At 36.5% G+C, this 18864-nt stretch overlaps 1 protein-coding gene and 1 long non-coding RNA gene across 4 annotated transcripts; one reads left to right on the top strand and one right to left on the bottom strand.

The window, feature by feature from the left end:
- Nucleotides 1-3909: 3909 nt before the first annotated feature.
- Nucleotides 3910-16598, top strand: LOC145814517 (histone acetyltransferase MCC1-like). 3 transcript variants are annotated; one of them, XM_082911377.1, is made up of 8 exons: nucleotides 3910-4205; nucleotides 7064-7143; nucleotides 7997-8202; nucleotides 8299-8443; nucleotides 8612-8711; nucleotides 8791-9019; nucleotides 16151-16317; nucleotides 16495-16598. In XM_082911377.1, the coding sequence occupies exons 3-8, from the start codon at nucleotides 8057-8059 to the stop codon at nucleotides 16518-16520; spliced, it is 813 nt and encodes a 270-aa protein (XP_082767503.1). In that variant the 5' UTR covers nucleotides 3910-4205; nucleotides 7064-7143; nucleotides 7997-8056; the 3' UTR covers nucleotides 16521-16598. The 3 variants fall into 3 exon arrangements, with proteins under 3 accessions (XP_082767503.1, XP_082767502.1, XP_082767504.1); XM_082911376.1 differs by having other exon boundaries at nucleotides 3917-4205; nucleotides 7973-8202; XM_082911378.1 differs by lacking the exon at nucleotides 3910-4205 and adding an exon at nucleotides 6325-6657 and having other exon boundaries at nucleotides 6756-7143; nucleotides 7973-8202.
- Nucleotides 16403-17412, bottom strand: LOC145814518 (uncharacterized). Its single transcript, XR_014357862.1, has 2 exons — nucleotides 17063-17412; nucleotides 16403-16981 (listed from the first exon to the last, which is right to left on the bottom strand). It is a non-coding gene; the product is annotated as an uncharacterized LOC145814518 (long non-coding RNA).
- Nucleotides 17413-18864: the final 1452 nt, after the last annotated feature.

Raw genomic sequence — 18864 nt, 5'->3', positions numbered from 1 at the left:
TACTGTTCAGTAATGGATAAACACATATTAGTAGACACTGGTGTAAACATTCACATCAGTGTTTATTGATGTGAACATTCACATTACTGATGTTTGTTATTTATTTCAGTACTGGTTGTGTGAGCACACAACCATCTTACAACCCCGCAAACCTAATGTCATTACGCAGTGTGTGAAGTGGGACCTCACAGCCTTACATACCAACATGACGTCCATATCTTTGGCGAAGCTTGGTTTAAATGAGGTAAAAGTATAACCAAAAATATTATGCCCATTCACATAGTGAGACATGGAACTATGTAACTAACATAATGTTTCCAATTTCAGGTATATGACGGCGAGCTGATGGCATCCACAATTGAAGCAAAAATGTACCATCATACAAAATTGAATATGGAGTCCAAACATAAGGTTTTGTCAAGTGCACCAGCAAAACAAGATAAAAGCAATGACGATGAAAGCAAAGACAATCAAGGCAGTGACAACAGTGATGGAATTTCTGGCGATACAATGGACCTAAATGATGTTAAAGATGACATCAACACCAGCTTTAACAACCTCAATACCGAGAGAGGTATCATCATAGCACAACCAAGTGAACTGGACATTGTGGATGTACTTATAAAAGAAAACCAAAAAATTTGGGGTCTCGTACGACAATGGAAAGCAAAATACAAACAATTGGAAGAATCGTGGAAGTTGAGGGCAAGGGTGATCTTTGCCCTTGAAGCCAAATTATTCGACCAATCGGGGCCTATCCAATATGGACATAGACATCAAGAATTGCATCAAGTGGAAAGATACAAAAATTCAGCGGTTGAAAAAATTGGTCATCAACCTAGAATATGAAAAAACAATTCTTCAAGACCTTTACGATGATTAGTCCGTCTACATTATCACGTAAGTCGAAGCATAAAAGGCTCATGACAGTGTTAAGAAGCATCCCATTGCAGCACTGGAACACATTCTAAGCCCACCATCTAGGGTAAAGCGCATCAAGCAGAAGGTAAGGAAAGAGCACCGCTTGGATGAGTTTTAATATCCCGACTTGCCTGGTCAAAAAAAGAAAGAAAGAGGGAGCTGAAGAACAATCCTATGCAGTCCAAATTGTACAAGATTTAGACAAATATCCACAAAAAAAGCACCCAACAAATTACAAGAAGTTAACATTAACCAATAAACTGAAGCTTGGGCCAACATGAGCAAACTCAACAAGTAGAAGGCCCAAAATTTGCACAAGAACAACGATGATGAGTAAGTGATCATACATATTTAGATTGAATTTTGGCCCCGTTTGTTTTGGGGTGTAGAGGGTGGGATGAAATTAGGATAGAGGTGGGACCCATTTAGTGTTGTGTTTGTTTGTAGAGTTGGGGAAGAGATTATGATAGAGGAAGGGATTAAGATAGAGGTTGGAAGGGGGATTGGGTTGGAAGAGATAGAGGTGGTATTAGAAAAATAGTAAGCGGACTAGATTTTTTTTTTTTGAACATTAATGTTTAATTTTTTGTATTTTTTTATTTGTTTTATTATTTTATATAAAAGTAATTTAACAATTCCTACACCAACAACTATCATTAAAACAAACACAGTTTTACTTAATCCTCTTACTATTAATCCCCTCACTATGAATTCCCTCCTTATTTTTATAATGATGTTAAGCTTCACATATGTACTTAATAGCTTATATCATTTTATAATTGTGTAATGTTAACATTCACATTTTCTGTAATCACAATGCACAAGTTGCTTGCATTGTAAAGGGACTCAAAGATTAGAAACATGTATTTTGATGACATCATACACGTCATCAAGGAAGAATCAATGCATAGCAACTTATGGCAATTGTCAATGTGTACAAAACACACACGCGCGCACACACACACACACACACAGACTGTATAGACATTATAAATAATGTACTGCCACCCATCTGTTTGTGCAGGTGATAGATGCATATGGTGAAATTCTACTCGAACTACAAGGCTGGTCAACCCAACTTTGAAGGATTCATCATTCATCTTTACAAACACATGTTTGGTAACAACTGCACTTTTGGTTTGTTTATGTTTAATGTTGATGAGAATGTTCACATGAACAGTGTTTGATTTGCATGTTCAATAGGTGTGAATGTTCATCTCAACATTATATGCTTATATTGTTAACTTAAATGCTAGACAGATTTGAATGTTAACAACAACATAATATGACAGGTGTGAACATTCACATTGACAGATATAAACATTTGTGTATTGGGAAGTTTGAGAAATTAACAGGTGTGAACATTCACATCTGTAATACATTATAGGACTGTTTGGCAAATTAAAAGATGTGAACATTCACATCATTCACAGTGAATATTGATATAAATACTTGGTACATCTTTGTATGCCCATTTTGTGCAGAAAGTCATGCAAGAGTACCCCCCACAAGAGAAATAAACTAATTGATGTACATATCAATGACTATCAAGGCTAGAGATACTTTATCTTCCTAATACACCACAACTTCCACTGGACAATTGTTATATACGACGTCAAAGACAATCTATGGAGACATTATAAGTCACTACGACCAAGACCTAATATATATGACCCATATATTGACAAAGCACAAATAGTGGTAAGTGACTGATACATATAATACTTGTCATGATGTGTAATATTTGAACTTTGACGTATGCACTATGTTGCTTTATGCCTGATATGAAATTTCATTGTTCCCCTCATAGCAGAGAGACTACATCGAGGTTGTGGTGCGTAACATCGGACCATCATCACCACTATAGACCAAATTATCAGGCCAAAATCCATCGCAACCAATCATATCAGTAGACATCTGTCCTCAATTTGTACACATCTTCCAAAATTCGTAAGTCTGAAATCAATTTGTACATATCTTCCACAACCATTATACACACCTAAATTTCAAAATCTAACAACAACTTTGCATTTTCAGGGTGGATTGCAGGCCCGCAGTGTGTTACATCATGCGGGCGCATGTATACCGTGAGGAAATTGTTGACAGCCTAAATCGCTTTGAATTGTGTCAAATAAGAGACTCATTAGTGCACATTTTTCTAAATCACAGAAAGACAGTGCAATATTAAAACCTATAGGTGGGAGGTATCCACCTATCACAGTTACCTGAAATTGTTATCCACACAATTTAGTGTCAATAGATTTGACATATTGGAATAGACTAGCTTAATTGTAAATCAATTCTATTTCATTACTTGTACTGTTATTTTTCATTCAATATATGTATATGCATTTTAAGGCCTATTTTGTGTTGATGATGTACATTGAGATTGTATTTTTTTTTTGGACACACGACATGATGTGGATTTCCACATCACGGAAGGATCATACACGTTCTTATGTTTTAAAGCCCTATTGTATGGATGTGAATATTGCTTGAAGTGTTATTGTAACACAATATGACAGGTGTGAATATGATATTTCTTAACATATAAATCAATATTCATAACTAATAATTTGATGATGTGAATGTTCACGTTGTAACTTTTGATGATGTGAATGAAAACAACGACGCAATATTCACACCACGCCCATGCATGCATCATAATATACACAAGGAGATTTTATTTTTACTAGCAACAAACACTCACAATTATATTTCGTAATACATATCTAAATATTCACATCTTCTGAGTTGATGATGTGAATGGTTATGTTGATGTAAATATTCATGCCATCTACTTTGATGCCGTCAACGATAACAAGAATGTGAATATTCACACTACAAATAATATTAAAAGTTTAACCCATATACAATTATTCACATAATATAATTATCTTACACAAATAAAAATATTCACATCATGTATTCATCCTTAAGCCACCAACAAAAATGTCAGTTCGCTACCTCCAAAAAAAAAAAAAAAAAAAAAAAAAAAAAAAAAAAAAAAAACTAACTTGAAACACGTTCCCAAACTCGGGATACAATAGAAGTCGTCGATAGAAACAAAAAGTCATAAGGAAAGATTGAGAGGCAAGAAAGAATAAGAAAGCGTTTGATTCCAATTCTTCCCAATTCACTCTCCATCCAATCCAACACAAACAAACCAACAATTCCCTGAAAATATTTACTAGGGTTATTAACGCATTTATTTTCTTTCTTACATCTTTCTGATTCTCTCTCTCTCAACTCACAACTTTGGTATAATTACGCCATCGGTCGAGGTAAGAGCTTTGTCTCAATTTCGATGTAGAGATCTTATCGAATTTAACGAATGAATTTTATTTATCCTTTTTTTTGATGGATTTTTTTAATTGATATCATTCATTCGTTTGATACATGAAATTAGTCCTGTGAAATTCTTTTATTAGTTGGCAATGGAATGGTTTTGATATTTGATTTGAAACGATCCTGTCGTATCCTTCCTGCTTGTTCAACATGGCTATTATCCTCTAATCGGGGCTGGATTTTTTTATTTTTTTATATTGAGATATGCAGTAAAGTAATTTGAACTTGTAATTAGTGTTTTTAGATATATTAATATGAAATATTAGCAATCGATCCAAGTTAATCAATGGCAGAAAAAGAATTTGAAATTGTAATTGATGTTTCTGATACTTGATTGATGATTTTTTTAGCAAGAAACTACAAGTTTAATCAGGATTTGAACTTGTTATGAAATTTTGTTTATTTTATGACTGTTTTTGGTGACTTCTCCGTAAAGATGACAACTCCAGATGATATAATAGGCTTAGGCATTGTCTCCTCAGGAAGCTGTCTTCTCTATCCATATGATATGATTGGGCAATTAACTGTGAAACTCAACCATTGGGATAGGGTTTGAGGATGGGTGCAGCCTAAGACAAATAGCCTTGTCAGGACACATTCAGTTGTTTGATACTTTGTTGTAGTGGATAGTTATATTTGAATTGTTTGATTCATCTTTGCCTTTGTTTTGTTTTTGTTTTTGTTTTTTTTAATCGGCAAATCTTTGTCTGTCTTTGTTCAAATCATCATTATTTTGTTTTCTAGATTGGGCTTGGGTGATGCAGATTTCATGCTTGATGGTTAGTGCTGTTGTCACCATGTCATATCTATCTTGAGGGATGCAGTTACTGTTATGATTATTGTTGTTATTCTCTCTCTCTCTCTCTCTCTCTTTTTCTTTCTTGGGAGGTTTACGGGGCTGTTATAGTGTTATTAAAGGCAATAGGCGCACCAAAGTGCCAAGGTCTCCTGGGCCTAGGCTCACGGCGCAAGGCGAGGCGCACCTTGTACGGAAAATTTTTTTTTTTTTTTAATATAAATAAATAATTTAGGGTTTAACATAAACAAAATGAAATGTTAAACATTTAGTATTTTTCGAAGATTAGGAATTAGGGCTAATTTTTCTTCTATCACTGATTTAGGATTGAATGCCCAATGTATTGGCATTTGTAATAAGAGTAAGGATCTTCTATAGCTATACCATATTAAATCAATGGTCAGATTTTAAACAAAACCAATTAAAGTAACAATAAAAAAAAGCCCTCAAGACGCAAGCTCTGGGCTAGTCAGGCGCCTTATCGAAGTCGCTTGGCCTAGAACACTACAAGGCGCAAACCTTGGGCCTAAATAGGACTTGGGCCTAGGCGTGCCTTATCGAAGTCGCCTAGCCTGGAATACTATAAGGCGCAAACCTTGGGCCTGGATGGGACTTGGGCCTAGGCGCGCCTTTAATAACACTGGGCTGTTAGATAACCCTTTTTTTGAAAATGACAGGGATGCCCTTTTGTGATAGCTTAGTTAGACTTTGAAACCAATCGGTCTCTTTACAACTATAATCCTGTATATTATTTCTTGTCATAACTAGCTAAGCTGGGAAACAAAAATTGATGTTTGTATGTCAAGAAGTGAACTAATGCACTGACTTTCTGCCTTAAATGTTTAAATTCATGCTAGTGGTTTTGAGAGTTGTTTTACAAGCATCATGCAGAATGTTTCACTTTGACAATTGCTTTCTTATGATTAATTTTCTATTTGATCAAAATGGGCTCAGCAAAGTCAATGGCGTTAGAGGTTGGTTTGTTGGTCAATATTGCTTTCTTATGATTAATTTCCAATTGCTTTCATTTTCATTTCGAGGAGTTTGTTGTCATCTAATTTTGTGATTTTCTGGATTTCTGTATGCTTTTCTTGGCAACACTTGTCGAATGTTTTTTTTATTTATAGTTAATCACTTGGTTCTTACTCCTAATTGCATTTTTCTAGCTGCAGTAACCAGTTTCTGTGCAGTTGCTTTTGCTGTTGCATTGTTTTTTCTAGCAGATCTAATTTACAATGAAATGATCTTGTCTATTCTAGCAGATCAAATTTACAATGAAGTGATATTTCTATTGATAAACTTTACCACTGGACGATAAGTGTTTCGTCTATAGATATACTTTACCATTGGGTAAACATAGTTGGTAAAAGTTTGATAACTCTCTTGGGTAGAATTCACCTTTGAAAATTGGATTGCGAGGGGAGTGTCCAAGAGCTTATATTCACATGGGCAAGGGGAGAGTGTCCAAGAGCTTATATTCACATGGACAAGCTCATTATTAACTGATATGGTACAACTTTAGGATCATAATATACCACCATACTCCGTAGCTGATGTCTACGGTGGCCTACTCTATCAGCATTAACCCGAAGGTAGCTCTTTCCCTTTTGGCGGCTTCATTCACCTATCAATATTCAACACGATAGTACTATGCTCACACAATATTAAGGTGTTTTAATCTGATAAATAGGTTGCCCCTCCACAGCTCGAATCACAAAGTCACGGCCCATCCGATCCCATATTCGCATAGGTTGCATCTGATCCCATACTCGATGCGGTGACCGAATTTGATAACAAATTATGCAAACCCTTATGTATAACTTACCTTTGAAAACCAGATTGCAAGGGGAGGGTGTCCAAGAATTGATATTCATGTGTGCAAGCTCATTTGTTAACTGATGTGGGCCAACTTTAGGATTGTAACATGGGTGTGTCTTCTTTCTTTTCTTGAGGAACTTAGGCTATTGGGAAATTGATAAATCTGGTTGACTCCTGCAGGCTGTGTGTCAACAACTGGCTTTAAGAGTCCAGTAAGACTGGTGCTAGTTTGGGAACTGATTGTCAAGGGACGAGTCAAGGTAATACTTATTATTTTTTTACTTTTATGAAGAGTTGTATCCTTTTTGTCGGTATACACTTCTGCATGTAAGCATGTAGCATTGAAAACAACTCTGTTCTACTAAACTCTCAGACATTGTTCATGTGTGATGCCAATAGCAGATGCCATCTAGAAAAAGGCAACTCTGGTCATGTCATTTATCTGACATATCAGGAGTAATAAATTACAATCTTACGAATCTGTGTTTGTCTTATTTTTGCATTGCAGTTGCAATTAAATGTGTAGTTTCTACTATGCTTGCTTAAGATGATAGAAGGATGTAGTGCTTTATTTATTTCACTGAAAGATTGAGGAAAATAATAGAGAACTTTGAATATTACTCGTTTGGGCTTCAATGCCATAGGTTTTCAAATATCTCCACAACCCATGGAGAAAAAGAGAAATCAACCACCAGTTACTTGTACTTATTTCTTACGCAGGAGCATTGGTCTAGTGTATTTTGCTAATGGAAACATAATGACATTCAATTTGTGAAACCACACATTGAATTTGTAAACATTTTGGAAGCTTGGCCAGAAATTTGAACCTTGAAGTAGAGAAGTAGGATGAAAAACTTTTTGGCAGTCTTGTGACAGTACGCTGCTAGAACTTTGATTGAGATATAGGGTTTATATGATTCATTAGGCCTGACATACACAAAGCTATCAAACCTGTTGTCTTTGAAAATAATCATGCCCACTCAATTTACTTTTAATTTGGGATGGCTAGTAGTAGTATGTGTGTGGCTCAGCTTCTTACCTTTAATCTCTGCATGGCGGGGTTTGCAATCACTTGGAATTGATGCAAAGGAAAATTACATTATTGGGTACCAGCTTCTACTGCATGGACCTCCTAGCTGATGTGGCATAAATGGAAGGAGTTCTTCAAGAACTATGCCAATTTTTTGCTGGGGATTAATGCAACCATTTTCAATGGTAGACTTGAAAGGTGTCCACCATCCAACCATATCTTATAGGCGTATACGACCCTCTGATTTAGTGTTGCTTGAGAAAATCCATTGTGATCTATTCCCTATTAGGTCAGCTGATCTCATCTTTGGCTCTCTAATTTGATGACCAACTTTAAGATTATGTGGTTGCTTTCTTTAGCAAGAAGCATATTTTGATTTTCACAGGTACGAGTCTGAGTTCTTCCATAATGTTGTTAACGGCCATGACATTGTATCTTGGGGAGCTGTTGACTGCAGTCGACCAAACGGTCAAAATGATGAACTCATTGGATTTGTTACTGCAAGAGTTGTTCAAGCAAAAGACAGTGAGGTGAGTCCTTAATGACCTGTTTATTTCTGACGTTCTGCATCACATATGAAATGCTTGAAGGGAACTGCTCCCTCATTTACCAATTTACTTATCTTTAAAGCATAACTGGCACTTATAGTTTATGTTTCATGAGGTTCTATTCGATTAACGTAAACATTAGCTTTGCAGATAGAAGATTTGCTCAGTTTTGACTCCTCAAAGTCAGATCAAACACTAGTTTACATTCTGACACTGGGAGTGGTAGAATCTTATAGAAACTTTGGTATAGGTAAGAGGTTTTTTACTTCTTCACATGTTTTTTGAACTTCTTGAATTCTTGCACCAATAGATTGTTTTTAAATTTTCAGCCACTTCACTTGTTAGAGAGGTTATCAACTATGCCTCAAGTATTCTGACGTGCCGAGCAGTTTACCTCCATGTGATTTCTTACAATATGCCAGCCATCCATTTCTACGAGAAAATGTCTTTCCAATGTGTACGAAAGTTGCATGGTTTTTATTTCATTAATGGCCAGCATTATGATTCGTTCTTGTTTATCTACTACCTCAATGGAGGTCGATCTCCTTGCTCACCACTGTAAGTATGATTTCCTTTTTCTTGAATTTACTTGTCAAAACATGAATCCCCTCTTGTAATGGTGCAAAATTGGCACCATAGTTGTTAAAGACCCAATTCAATGCACGCACACCAAGGCAACAAAGCCTCCTAGAGCTCAAGCGCAAGGCACAACATAAAGTGTGAGCTTGAGTCAAGTAAGGCGCCATGTGATAGGCATGTATGATTATATATTAACATACTTACAATTAAAAGTAATTTGAAATATGTATCGTTGATACGATAATGTGAAATTTTTGGCATATCAGTTGAGAGAATTAGATAAATCAAGTACCCTTCATAAATTTGCAATAATGAAAAAGCTAGTTGTAACCTTTTTATAATTTTGAACACCAAAAACAATCTATTTCAAGTAGTCAAGTACATGCTTATGAATCTAGAATACAAAATATGAAAGTTGATTATAATCATCTAGGAAAAATTACCAATTAGTCCTATTTTGTTCTCAAAAAAAAAAAAAAGAAAAAAAAAGAAGATTACTATGGAGTCCTAGCAAGTTTCAATATGGACAACTAAGTCATATTTGTCATAAAATATTTTCAAAAGGTTCATTCCTTCATAATGGTATATCTTATCCTAATTCTACCCTTTTCATTTAATATTTTTTTGACCTACCCCTTTTCATTTATATGAACAACAATTTTATAAATTTTTTTAACTTAATTAAAATTAAACATTTTAATTGTAAAATTGATTAATATTATATTAAAAAAATATTAATAACAATTGGATCGAAACGACTATAGTATAAAAAGCATCATTTTTTGTTATTTCAAATTATGAATTTTTTTAGTGTAAACAATCTAAAAGTCTAAATTTTATTAAAATTCCAAAAAGTTATGAAAATAATACTATGACAAATTTATATACTTCTCAATGCATGAAATAGGCGATAAATCTTATACTTATGCCAAAGAGTTATGAAAATAATACTATGACAGATTTATAACATATATTTCTCAATGCATGAAGTAGTCGATAAATCTTATACTTGTGCTTTTGTTTATGAAAACTTACTTAATTTCAACAATTAAAAATATTTCTCTTATAAAATTTGATATAAAATAAAATTTATATAAATTATCTTAATGAGAAAATAAAATATACTATTATGAATAATTGAACTTTTTTTTATTATTTATAATAATTTATAAAATAAAAAAGAAAATAGTACTTATTTATTAATATTGAAATTTGATATAACTCAATAGTAATTTTTAAAACAAAATAAAATTATTGTGATTTATGATTTCTTAATGAAGACACTGGATGGTGGTGTCATAACGTTGTAGAGGACACTGTATGGGGGTGTCATAACCATGTAGAGGACACTGTATGGTGGTGTCATAACGGTGTAGAAGACACTGGATGATTGTGTCAGACCAATGTAGAAGACAGTTTATGGGGTCATGTCGGACCGTTGTAGCAGACAATGTTGTGACAGTTGTTGTGACAGTTTACAGAGTCTTGCTGGACCCTTGTAGAAACTAACCGGAATCAATGTCGGGACAGTTTACAGAGTTTTGTCGGACCCTTGTAGAAACTAACCGGAATCTATGTCGGGACAGTTTAATGAGTCTTGTCGGACCCATAAAGGAGCTAACCGGAATTAATGTCGGGACAGTTTACAGAGTCTTGTCGGACCCATAAAGGAGCTAACCGGAATCAATGTCGGGACAGTTTACAGAGTCTTGTCGGACCCCTGAAGGAGCTAACCGGAATCAGTGTCGGGACAGTTTACAGAGTCTTGTCGGACCCTTAAAAAGTCGCACCCTCAAAAGGTGTGCCCAATCTTTCAAAAGGCGTGCCATCAAAAGGCGTGCCCAATCCATAAAAAAACGTGCCATCAAAAATGCGTGCCCAATCCATAAAAAGGCGTGCCATCAAAAGTTGCGCCCTCAAAAGGCGCGCCCACTTCATCAAAAGTCGTGCCCGACAGAAAGCGTCGAGCCATCAAAAGGTGAGCCGGAGACGCGGCGAGGCACGTGAGCGACAGAGCGGCGTGTCGGCCGCGTCGTCAGTGTCAATATAAACCAATGCGGAGGCGGAGGAAACCAAACCAGACTGAAACCTCTGAACTTGTCATTCTGAAACAATCTGTAAATACTCTGTATCCAACCCTTCTCGGAAACACTCAGCAACCCAAAAAACATGGCCTCTTCTTCCCGTTCAGCTACCCAGAACATGGCCTCATCTTCCCGTGGTCTGCTCACTCTCTTTCCCGACCTCAACGAGTCAACAGGAGAGATAACAGGTGCGGTGGCACTGGAACCTCAACCAAGCGCCCCGGAGTTTGCTCCGTTGAACTTTCCGATGCGGTCTGTGGAGCAAAGAATGGCAGTGCAAACGGATGTGGAGGCTAATCAGTATACTTTGAAGGCATGTGTGGAAAGCATGACGGCGGTCACAAACTTGTCGAACCGGCTGCAGAGTAGGACAAATGAGGTGCAGCATTTAAACTCCCAGCTGGCTCTGCTCCAACGCATGTATAAGGATGCGCGAGCAGAGATAAGCGTGCTAAGGGCAGAAAACAAGGAGCTGAAGCGGAAGGCCACCGTGATGTTCCGATTTGGAGGTCCTCCATATGCTGTAGTGGAGGAGCAGGGTGGAGTGATCGTGCCCAGTGGAGTGGGAAACACGGAGGCAACACCGTCAAGGGCCGCCCAGGACGGAGGCAAGAAGAAAAGACCGGCTTTTTTTTTTTTTTGGGTGTAAAATGGTGATCGGGGTGAGCCCCAACATGAATAAAATAAGGGAAGGTTTGGTGTGCAAATTTGTATTTTTTTTTTTTTTTTTTTTTTTTAAATATATATATATATATATATATTCTATATATTCTAGTGGGATGAATGATGAGTTGTATGAAACGATGGGAACAAGTCCATGTGGGTTAGGGAATGGCGATGATAATGTGTTGTGGGTGGTGGAAAAAGTAAAGTGAGAGAGAGACACACTGTAACATATTAACATAGTTTATCTTAGGTTTACCGGCACATTCCTTTTCTGAAGATATGCATTCCAGCTCAAACCACTTCAAATAATTCACAAATCTCATCATCACCTCACGTGATAAGAAGACAAATTTGCAGCTGTAACACTGCCCAACGTGGGTGAACAGTTGGTTGATAAAAGTCCTTTGGTGAAGTGATGGCGAATCATCCTCACTCTTGAGCCCCTCCATTACACCAACTTTGGTACCGTTTACCTTGGAAGGGGCTTGTGCATTGGCCTTAACCTGCAAACCCCCAGTGGCAGCAGATTTTGATTTAATCCCTCGTGCATCCACATTTGCTGGAGGTCCTCCAAGCTTGCTGGATGTCTTGGCACCAGAATCGGGTGGAGGAGATGCAACTGGAAAAAATGCAGAAGTAGCGGCGGTAGCAACCATTATGAAAAATCTATCACCAAGCTGAGAAGAATCTGGAAGAGCACGGTAGAAAACATCAAAAATTGGATGTTTTGGTGGCAGATTCGAAGCTGTCTGAGTGCGGAAAAGCAGTTGAGAATTGCGTGATTAGTGAAGGTCGTTTGGTGGAGAACGGTGAATCAGAGACGACGTCTGCGAAACAGTGTGCATCTCCGACTTCAAATGTGACAAACGAGCCTGAGGTGGCTCAGAAATGCCCTAAGTTAGGCATGACTTCTGTGCGTGGAAGGAGGAGAGATATGGAAGACGCTGTGGCCATTCACCCCTTGCTTTGCCGCCGGAGTAGTCAGAATCCGGCGGATTTGCACTTTTTCGGCGTTTACGACGGCCACGGTTGCTCACATGTGGCGATGAAGTGCAAAGATCGATTGCACGAGATAGTGAGAGACGAGCTCGAAAGCCACGAAGAAGATTCGTGGAAGAAAATGATGGAGCGAAGTTTCTCTTCTTGCAGAGTTACGGCTGTGGAGAGTGGAAGGTATGTGTAGAAAATTCCAGCGGGCAGCAAAGGCAAAGGTGTCGGCCGGCTGCCCGCCGGTGAGAAAGAAATACAGGCTTAAATCTTATCGCTCTGATACCATGTAAGAAATAATGTATAGAGAAAGAGAGAGAATAAATTGTATGTATTATTATTGCTTGATGTAATGTTATATAAATTACAATGATTCATGATTCCTATATATAGAAGAGGGTGAGTGTGTAGTAGGTAAGGAGTAGGTGAAGTGGAGGTGGTAGTGGTGTAGTGGGTTAGGTTTAGTGGAGTAGGTGAGGTGGTAGTGGTGTAGTGGGTTAGGTTTAGTGGAGTAGGTTTAAGTGGGTGAAGTAGGTGGAGAGTAGGTGGATTTTAACACTTAATATGATTTATGATTGATAATTAAAAATATAATTTTACTTAGATTAAAAATATTTATGAAATTGTTGTTCATATCAAATAAGGGGTAAAATTAGGATGAGATACATCATTATGGAGGAATGAACCTTTTGGGAATATTTTATGACTAATAGGACTTACCATATTGAAACTTGATAGAACTCAAAAGTAATCTTAAAAACAAAATAAGACTCTTATTGGTAATTTTTCCTATCATCTACACATGAGACTGTAGATACAAATATAAGACATATCAATTGGTGACTATTGAAAAATAAAATGATAAATATATGATCGAACTATTTTTAATAAAAGGGCACAGTTTTTTGACCTAGAGCTTGCTAAAAGGCCATGTGCCATGGGGGCTTTATGTGGGCTTGACTGAAGGCGCTTGGTGGCGCTTTCTTCGAGCCTTAATAAGTTTGGGGATTTTTTGTGGCCTAGTTGTGCCTTTAGTAAGTATGACTGGTACTTAGGAAGTTAACTGGTTTATCTAATTATTTGGAGGGAAATGTATAGTGTTTAGTAATCTTAAACAATAATTTTCTGTACCTTAAATTTTTTTTTGGCTACTCATTATCATCTTAAGGATTTTTCCATGCATCATGACTTTTGGGTAGGGGTGCAACTTGGGTGGGTTGAGAAGTTGTCCAGGCTCAACCCAAGTTAGGTCCAAATTGCCTGAGTTGCCTATAAATTTTAGTTTTTTTGGGGGGTAAATTATAGCACTGGCTCCTCTAGTTTTAGCAAAGTTTCACTTTGGTCGTCACAATTTCAATTTGAATCCTACACTTTTAATTTTGTTGCAATATGGTCTCTCCATCATACGTTTTTGAATGGAAAAAAATCACGTGCAAAACTAGAGGGACCAAGGTGGAATTCAAAAGAAAATATAGGGACCATTGGCGCAATTTATTCATTACACACCGGTAGTCTTTATAGTTTGTTTTGAATTCTACTTTGGTCCCTCTTATTTTGCATGTAGTCTTTTTCCATTTCAAATTCTAACTGTAAGTGACGGATGGATCATATTGCAACAAAATTGAAAGTGTAGGGTTCAAATTAAGACTACAAGGACTAAAGTGAGACTTTACTTAAACTACAGAGACTAATGTGTAATTTATTTATTTTTTAGTTAGGTTGATTACTTCGTTAAAATTAGACTCGTAGTGTTTTTTATTTTTTTTTTGGGTAAAACCATTAATAACATCAAAATAAATAATTTATGTGAGAGAAATGGAGAGGAGAGAGATGAGAATTAAGAAACCAATGCGACTCTGCAGTGGTCTTTGGAATTTGTGAGAGAAAAGAAAAGGGTAAGGTTTTGTGTTGTGTGACTTATGTATATAATATATGTAATATAGTGCATATGATTTAACAATCCATTTTAACATCATACAAAGGCTAATAATTTATATGTATATTTAATATTGATATACACTTCGGGCCTTGGGTTGTTGGTGTCTTTGCCCAAGCTTGGCCTGACTTTAATTTGGGTTTCTAAATTTCTGGTCAAGCTGGCACTGAATTCAAAAATATATTGCCCAAGCCTTAAAAAAATTTCGGGTAGCGCTTGGGTTGCTCAGGCTGAGCCTGCTCAACACCCTGACTTTGAGCAAAATATATTGCAACATGACTGCTTTCATGTGCTGCTAGCTTCATCTTTAGCTTCTCCTTTACAAAATTTGTTTATTGTCCCAAAAAAGCTGGGTGTTATTTGAATGTTATATTAACTGTTGTGTGGGAAGTGGTGTTGGTTGCATGGGGAGATAGTACACACAAGATGATGAGTGGGAGAATTGAAAACATGCTAGGGAGGGGACTGAGGAAGGTGAAAGAGGACAAGGGAGAATGAGGAGATGCTGTATACATGCAGGGGACCAATCTGTTCAATATCGCTTTTGGTGGATTGAGGAGATTTTTACAAACTCATGCCATTTTAAATTACATTTCCCAAACCTAAGTAGTTTTTAACTTTTTCCAGACTTATGTTTGTGAAAACATGACTTCAGAAAAAACAACCTGATTTTGGGAAGTAAACTAAAAACAAACTGCATCTGGGAAATAAGTTTTGTAGTAACTTGGGTTTGGTAAAAAACTCTGATTGAGATTTATCCTATGGCACGCGGGATCCTCTATCTCCATCCTCCTGTCACTATGTCCCAAACCAGCACTTGTTTACCACACAATTAGTCTATTTGACTTTGATGATGTGGTAGAGAGGTAATTTGAGACAGGAGAACTGAGGATTGAGGATCCGGTCTCAACATACAGGGTGTAGCTGGAGGCATCAGGTTATTAAGGCTTGGCTCAGATGATTAAGGCTCAAGTTACTTAGCCAGCTGGAAATTTGAGATTGTCTGCCTCAAGTTTGAAGAAAACTTGATTATTGCTAGAATTGTGGCAAGTATGATGTGTGGCTCAGAGGCCACGTCCTCTCTGGCTTGCTCTATAGTATGGCTAAGATGTGCCTCATTGCTATAACATCATTAACGTGAAATGTTTGCATTAGTGAGACTAAAGATGCAAGTGTCTAGCCTAGTTGTGGCCACCGTGCCACAAAATCCCAGTATTGTAGACAGGTTTAGGCATTGAGCTCATGGGCTCTGCCCTTGGCCCAAGCACATGGTAGTGTGTCGAGGTTCGAGCCCAAATGACTGCGCTAAATGAATATGACATAACATGACAAACTTGTTCTGTTTATCAAAAAGATTCCTTGTGACTGCAAGGATTGCTCAGAATGTCAGGATTGTGTGCTCAATACGTGGGTCAAATCTAATGTTTTGTTTTGCAGGGAGCTTCTGACGCGCATTGCAGCTTATGTGAGGAATGGGCTTAATCTGGTTGCTGCAAAGCTATGGAAAAATGATGGGAAGAAGGCCTCTAGATGGCCTAATAATAAAGAAACCTGTTGCCTTCTAACATCAACGCAAAATAAGAGATCAATCCTTATGACTCAAGGTACCGGGTTTCAATGTGTGTAGTCAATTTTATTTTGCTGATGTTGTTGAATATGGACTCATCATTGGTCATCATTTAATGTGTCTTATCTTTTCTTTTCTTTTCTTTTTTCTGGTCCTCCTTCCCCTTCCACTTCCCCTTCCCGTATCCCTTCTATTGTATCATGTCCATTCAAAGAAATAATTTCTAAGAACTCAAAATAGATTGCATTTTTATAAAGACCGATGAAACTCTTGTAAGTGTCTGATATTCGATGAGAACAACAGAAAAGGATTATTTCATAATTGTTATGCATAAGATGGATCGGAGGACAGACAAACAGGAATGTTGATACTTGAAGTTGATGATGATTGATCATTCGGTGGTCTTCGACTATTTTGTTGTTGTTGATCACCAGATGATTGGCAGCCGCTTCCATAATCATCACGAGTGGCTGAATGCTGACCACAGGAGGCATTAGTAGCGGCCTCTTCCTTGACATCGTACTCAATCATTGGTCTGGTGATGCAACAATCCTCCCCTTTCTCTATGATTTCAAAGCGAACCCAATGGACAATGAATCCTATGTCAAGATATCCTCCTTCAACAGCCTCTGCTTCTTTCACTCGCTTCTCATCATCAATCTTGGTAAACTTCTCCTTGTAAGAGGTAAACACAGATTTGCCTAGTCCAATCAGACAACAATACACAGTTATTTCAGTTGGTAGGTATATAACTGTATAACTATATATATATATATACATACCTGGTGGAAATATTAGGTGGAGTACAGTTCCAACGCCTCATCACCTTCCACAACGTCAATTTTTTCGATAAGAGTAGTGAGTTGTTGTTGGGTTAGATTGCCCAGTTGGCGGGTGCTATACAGTTCCCATGCTTGGCTTGCTGGCACTTCTACTTGTTTTTCTTGTGAAACTGTTCCGAACGTTTTTCTTCGATTGGTTTGGACTTTGGTGGTGTCGGAGATCGATGGTGGTTATATTATACAGCAAGCTAGATAGGACTTTGTGTTTTACACGGCTGAGCCGTGAAAGTTCACTTTACAGATGACCAATAGATTTGTGCCACATCACCAAAATTAAAAATACCCCTAGCTGGATTTAATAAGAGGACCATTTAACTCAACCATAGTTATCGTTTGGGTTCAAATTTTTCTCTTTACAAAGCCACACAGGCCCCTCTCTCTAATCTCTCTTTCGTTCTTCAGACTGATGACCCAGAGCTTCATACTCACACTTTCTCTCCGCTCTTACTCTCTACACCATTGTCCATAAACCCTAACTTACCCATGATCATCTTCTCTCTAGGACCATGTATATTTCTCTTCTCATTAATAAGTGGAGACAATATAAATGTATATATAGTAATAAGTGAATACATCGAAGGAGAGAGGTGATGGTGACTGTGTGTTGGAGATGAGCAAAATATATTGGCCAAAAATGGTGATATGGGTTTTATTGGGTGATGGATTGATTTGATTGGCCTCTCTGTTTTGAAACACCATGAGCTCTGGTTTAACTATCATTTTGGGGCTAAAAAAATATAAAATGACAAAATAGACTAAAATAGTTGTTTGGGATGTGTTATATTATTGTACTTTTTGATTTTTTAGTTAAAAAAATAGAGAAAAAAAAATATATGTTTGAAATAATTTTTTTAACTTTTTACGAAAAGATGTATAATAAAATATTGTAATAAAATCAAAATCATCATTTTACCCTTTTGACTTTTTAATTTTGATTTTTGAGTAGTTGAATTTAAGGGGCAAAATAATAATTTTGTCTTAGTGACTTTTCTCACAGGCTACCATTGAATAGTATAGATTTTTTAATTTTTTTAGTAATTTTGACTTTTTGGATTTTTTAGTTTATCTCGAATAAGGCCTAAATAAGTTAATAAGATAAAATATCACATTCAATTTATAATTATTATATTTTTTTTCTCATAAAAGTCAATATTGTCAAAAATTTAAACCAAATGAGGTTAATAAGGTCGGGTTAAAAAAGTTTCAACAAAAAAAAATTGACTATATTAATCAATGTCAAACGAAGCTTGAATTGATTTTGTTTATTGTTTTTGAAATTTTCCATTCTAAGAGTGGAGTGAGATTTTAGAGAGAGAAATTCCTTAGTTGACGAGGCGATGATTTGGTGATGTGCTTGTGGGAGAAAATAATTTTATGGGTATATACAGAAATGGATTTACAAATTATTTTTATTAATTGAAACAAATATAATATGGCTATGGCATTGGTGTAGAAGAGACGACAAATGACCAGTGAAAATGGTAGATGGTATCAATGGGGCTTGTAGGGCAAAAGAAGAGAGATGTGATTTGGGAACGGAGAAAAGGGAAATATGAGTTTAAGATTTAATTTGGGAATTTAATTAAAAGTTAAAAATTAATTTTTAATTTATTTTGAGTTATATTATCTCTTTATGTATTTATATATTTTTTAAAAAAATTTAAAAATTAAAAAGTAAATTTTTAACTCACTTTAAACTAGTATTAAACTTGTGGAACTTTTAAAATGAGTGTTCTATTTTA

The sequence above is a fragment of the Camellia sinensis genome, unplaced genomic scaffold (genome assembly GCF_055761805.1).
Source record: "Camellia sinensis isolate YWXY unplaced genomic scaffold, ASM5576180v1 Unanchor11, whole genome shotgun sequence".
NCBI lineage: Eukaryota > Viridiplantae > Streptophyta > Magnoliopsida > Ericales > Theaceae > Camellia > Camellia sinensis.
The sequence above is the reverse complement of the archived record's forward strand: the minus strand, read 5'-3'. Positions and strand labels throughout refer to the sequence as shown.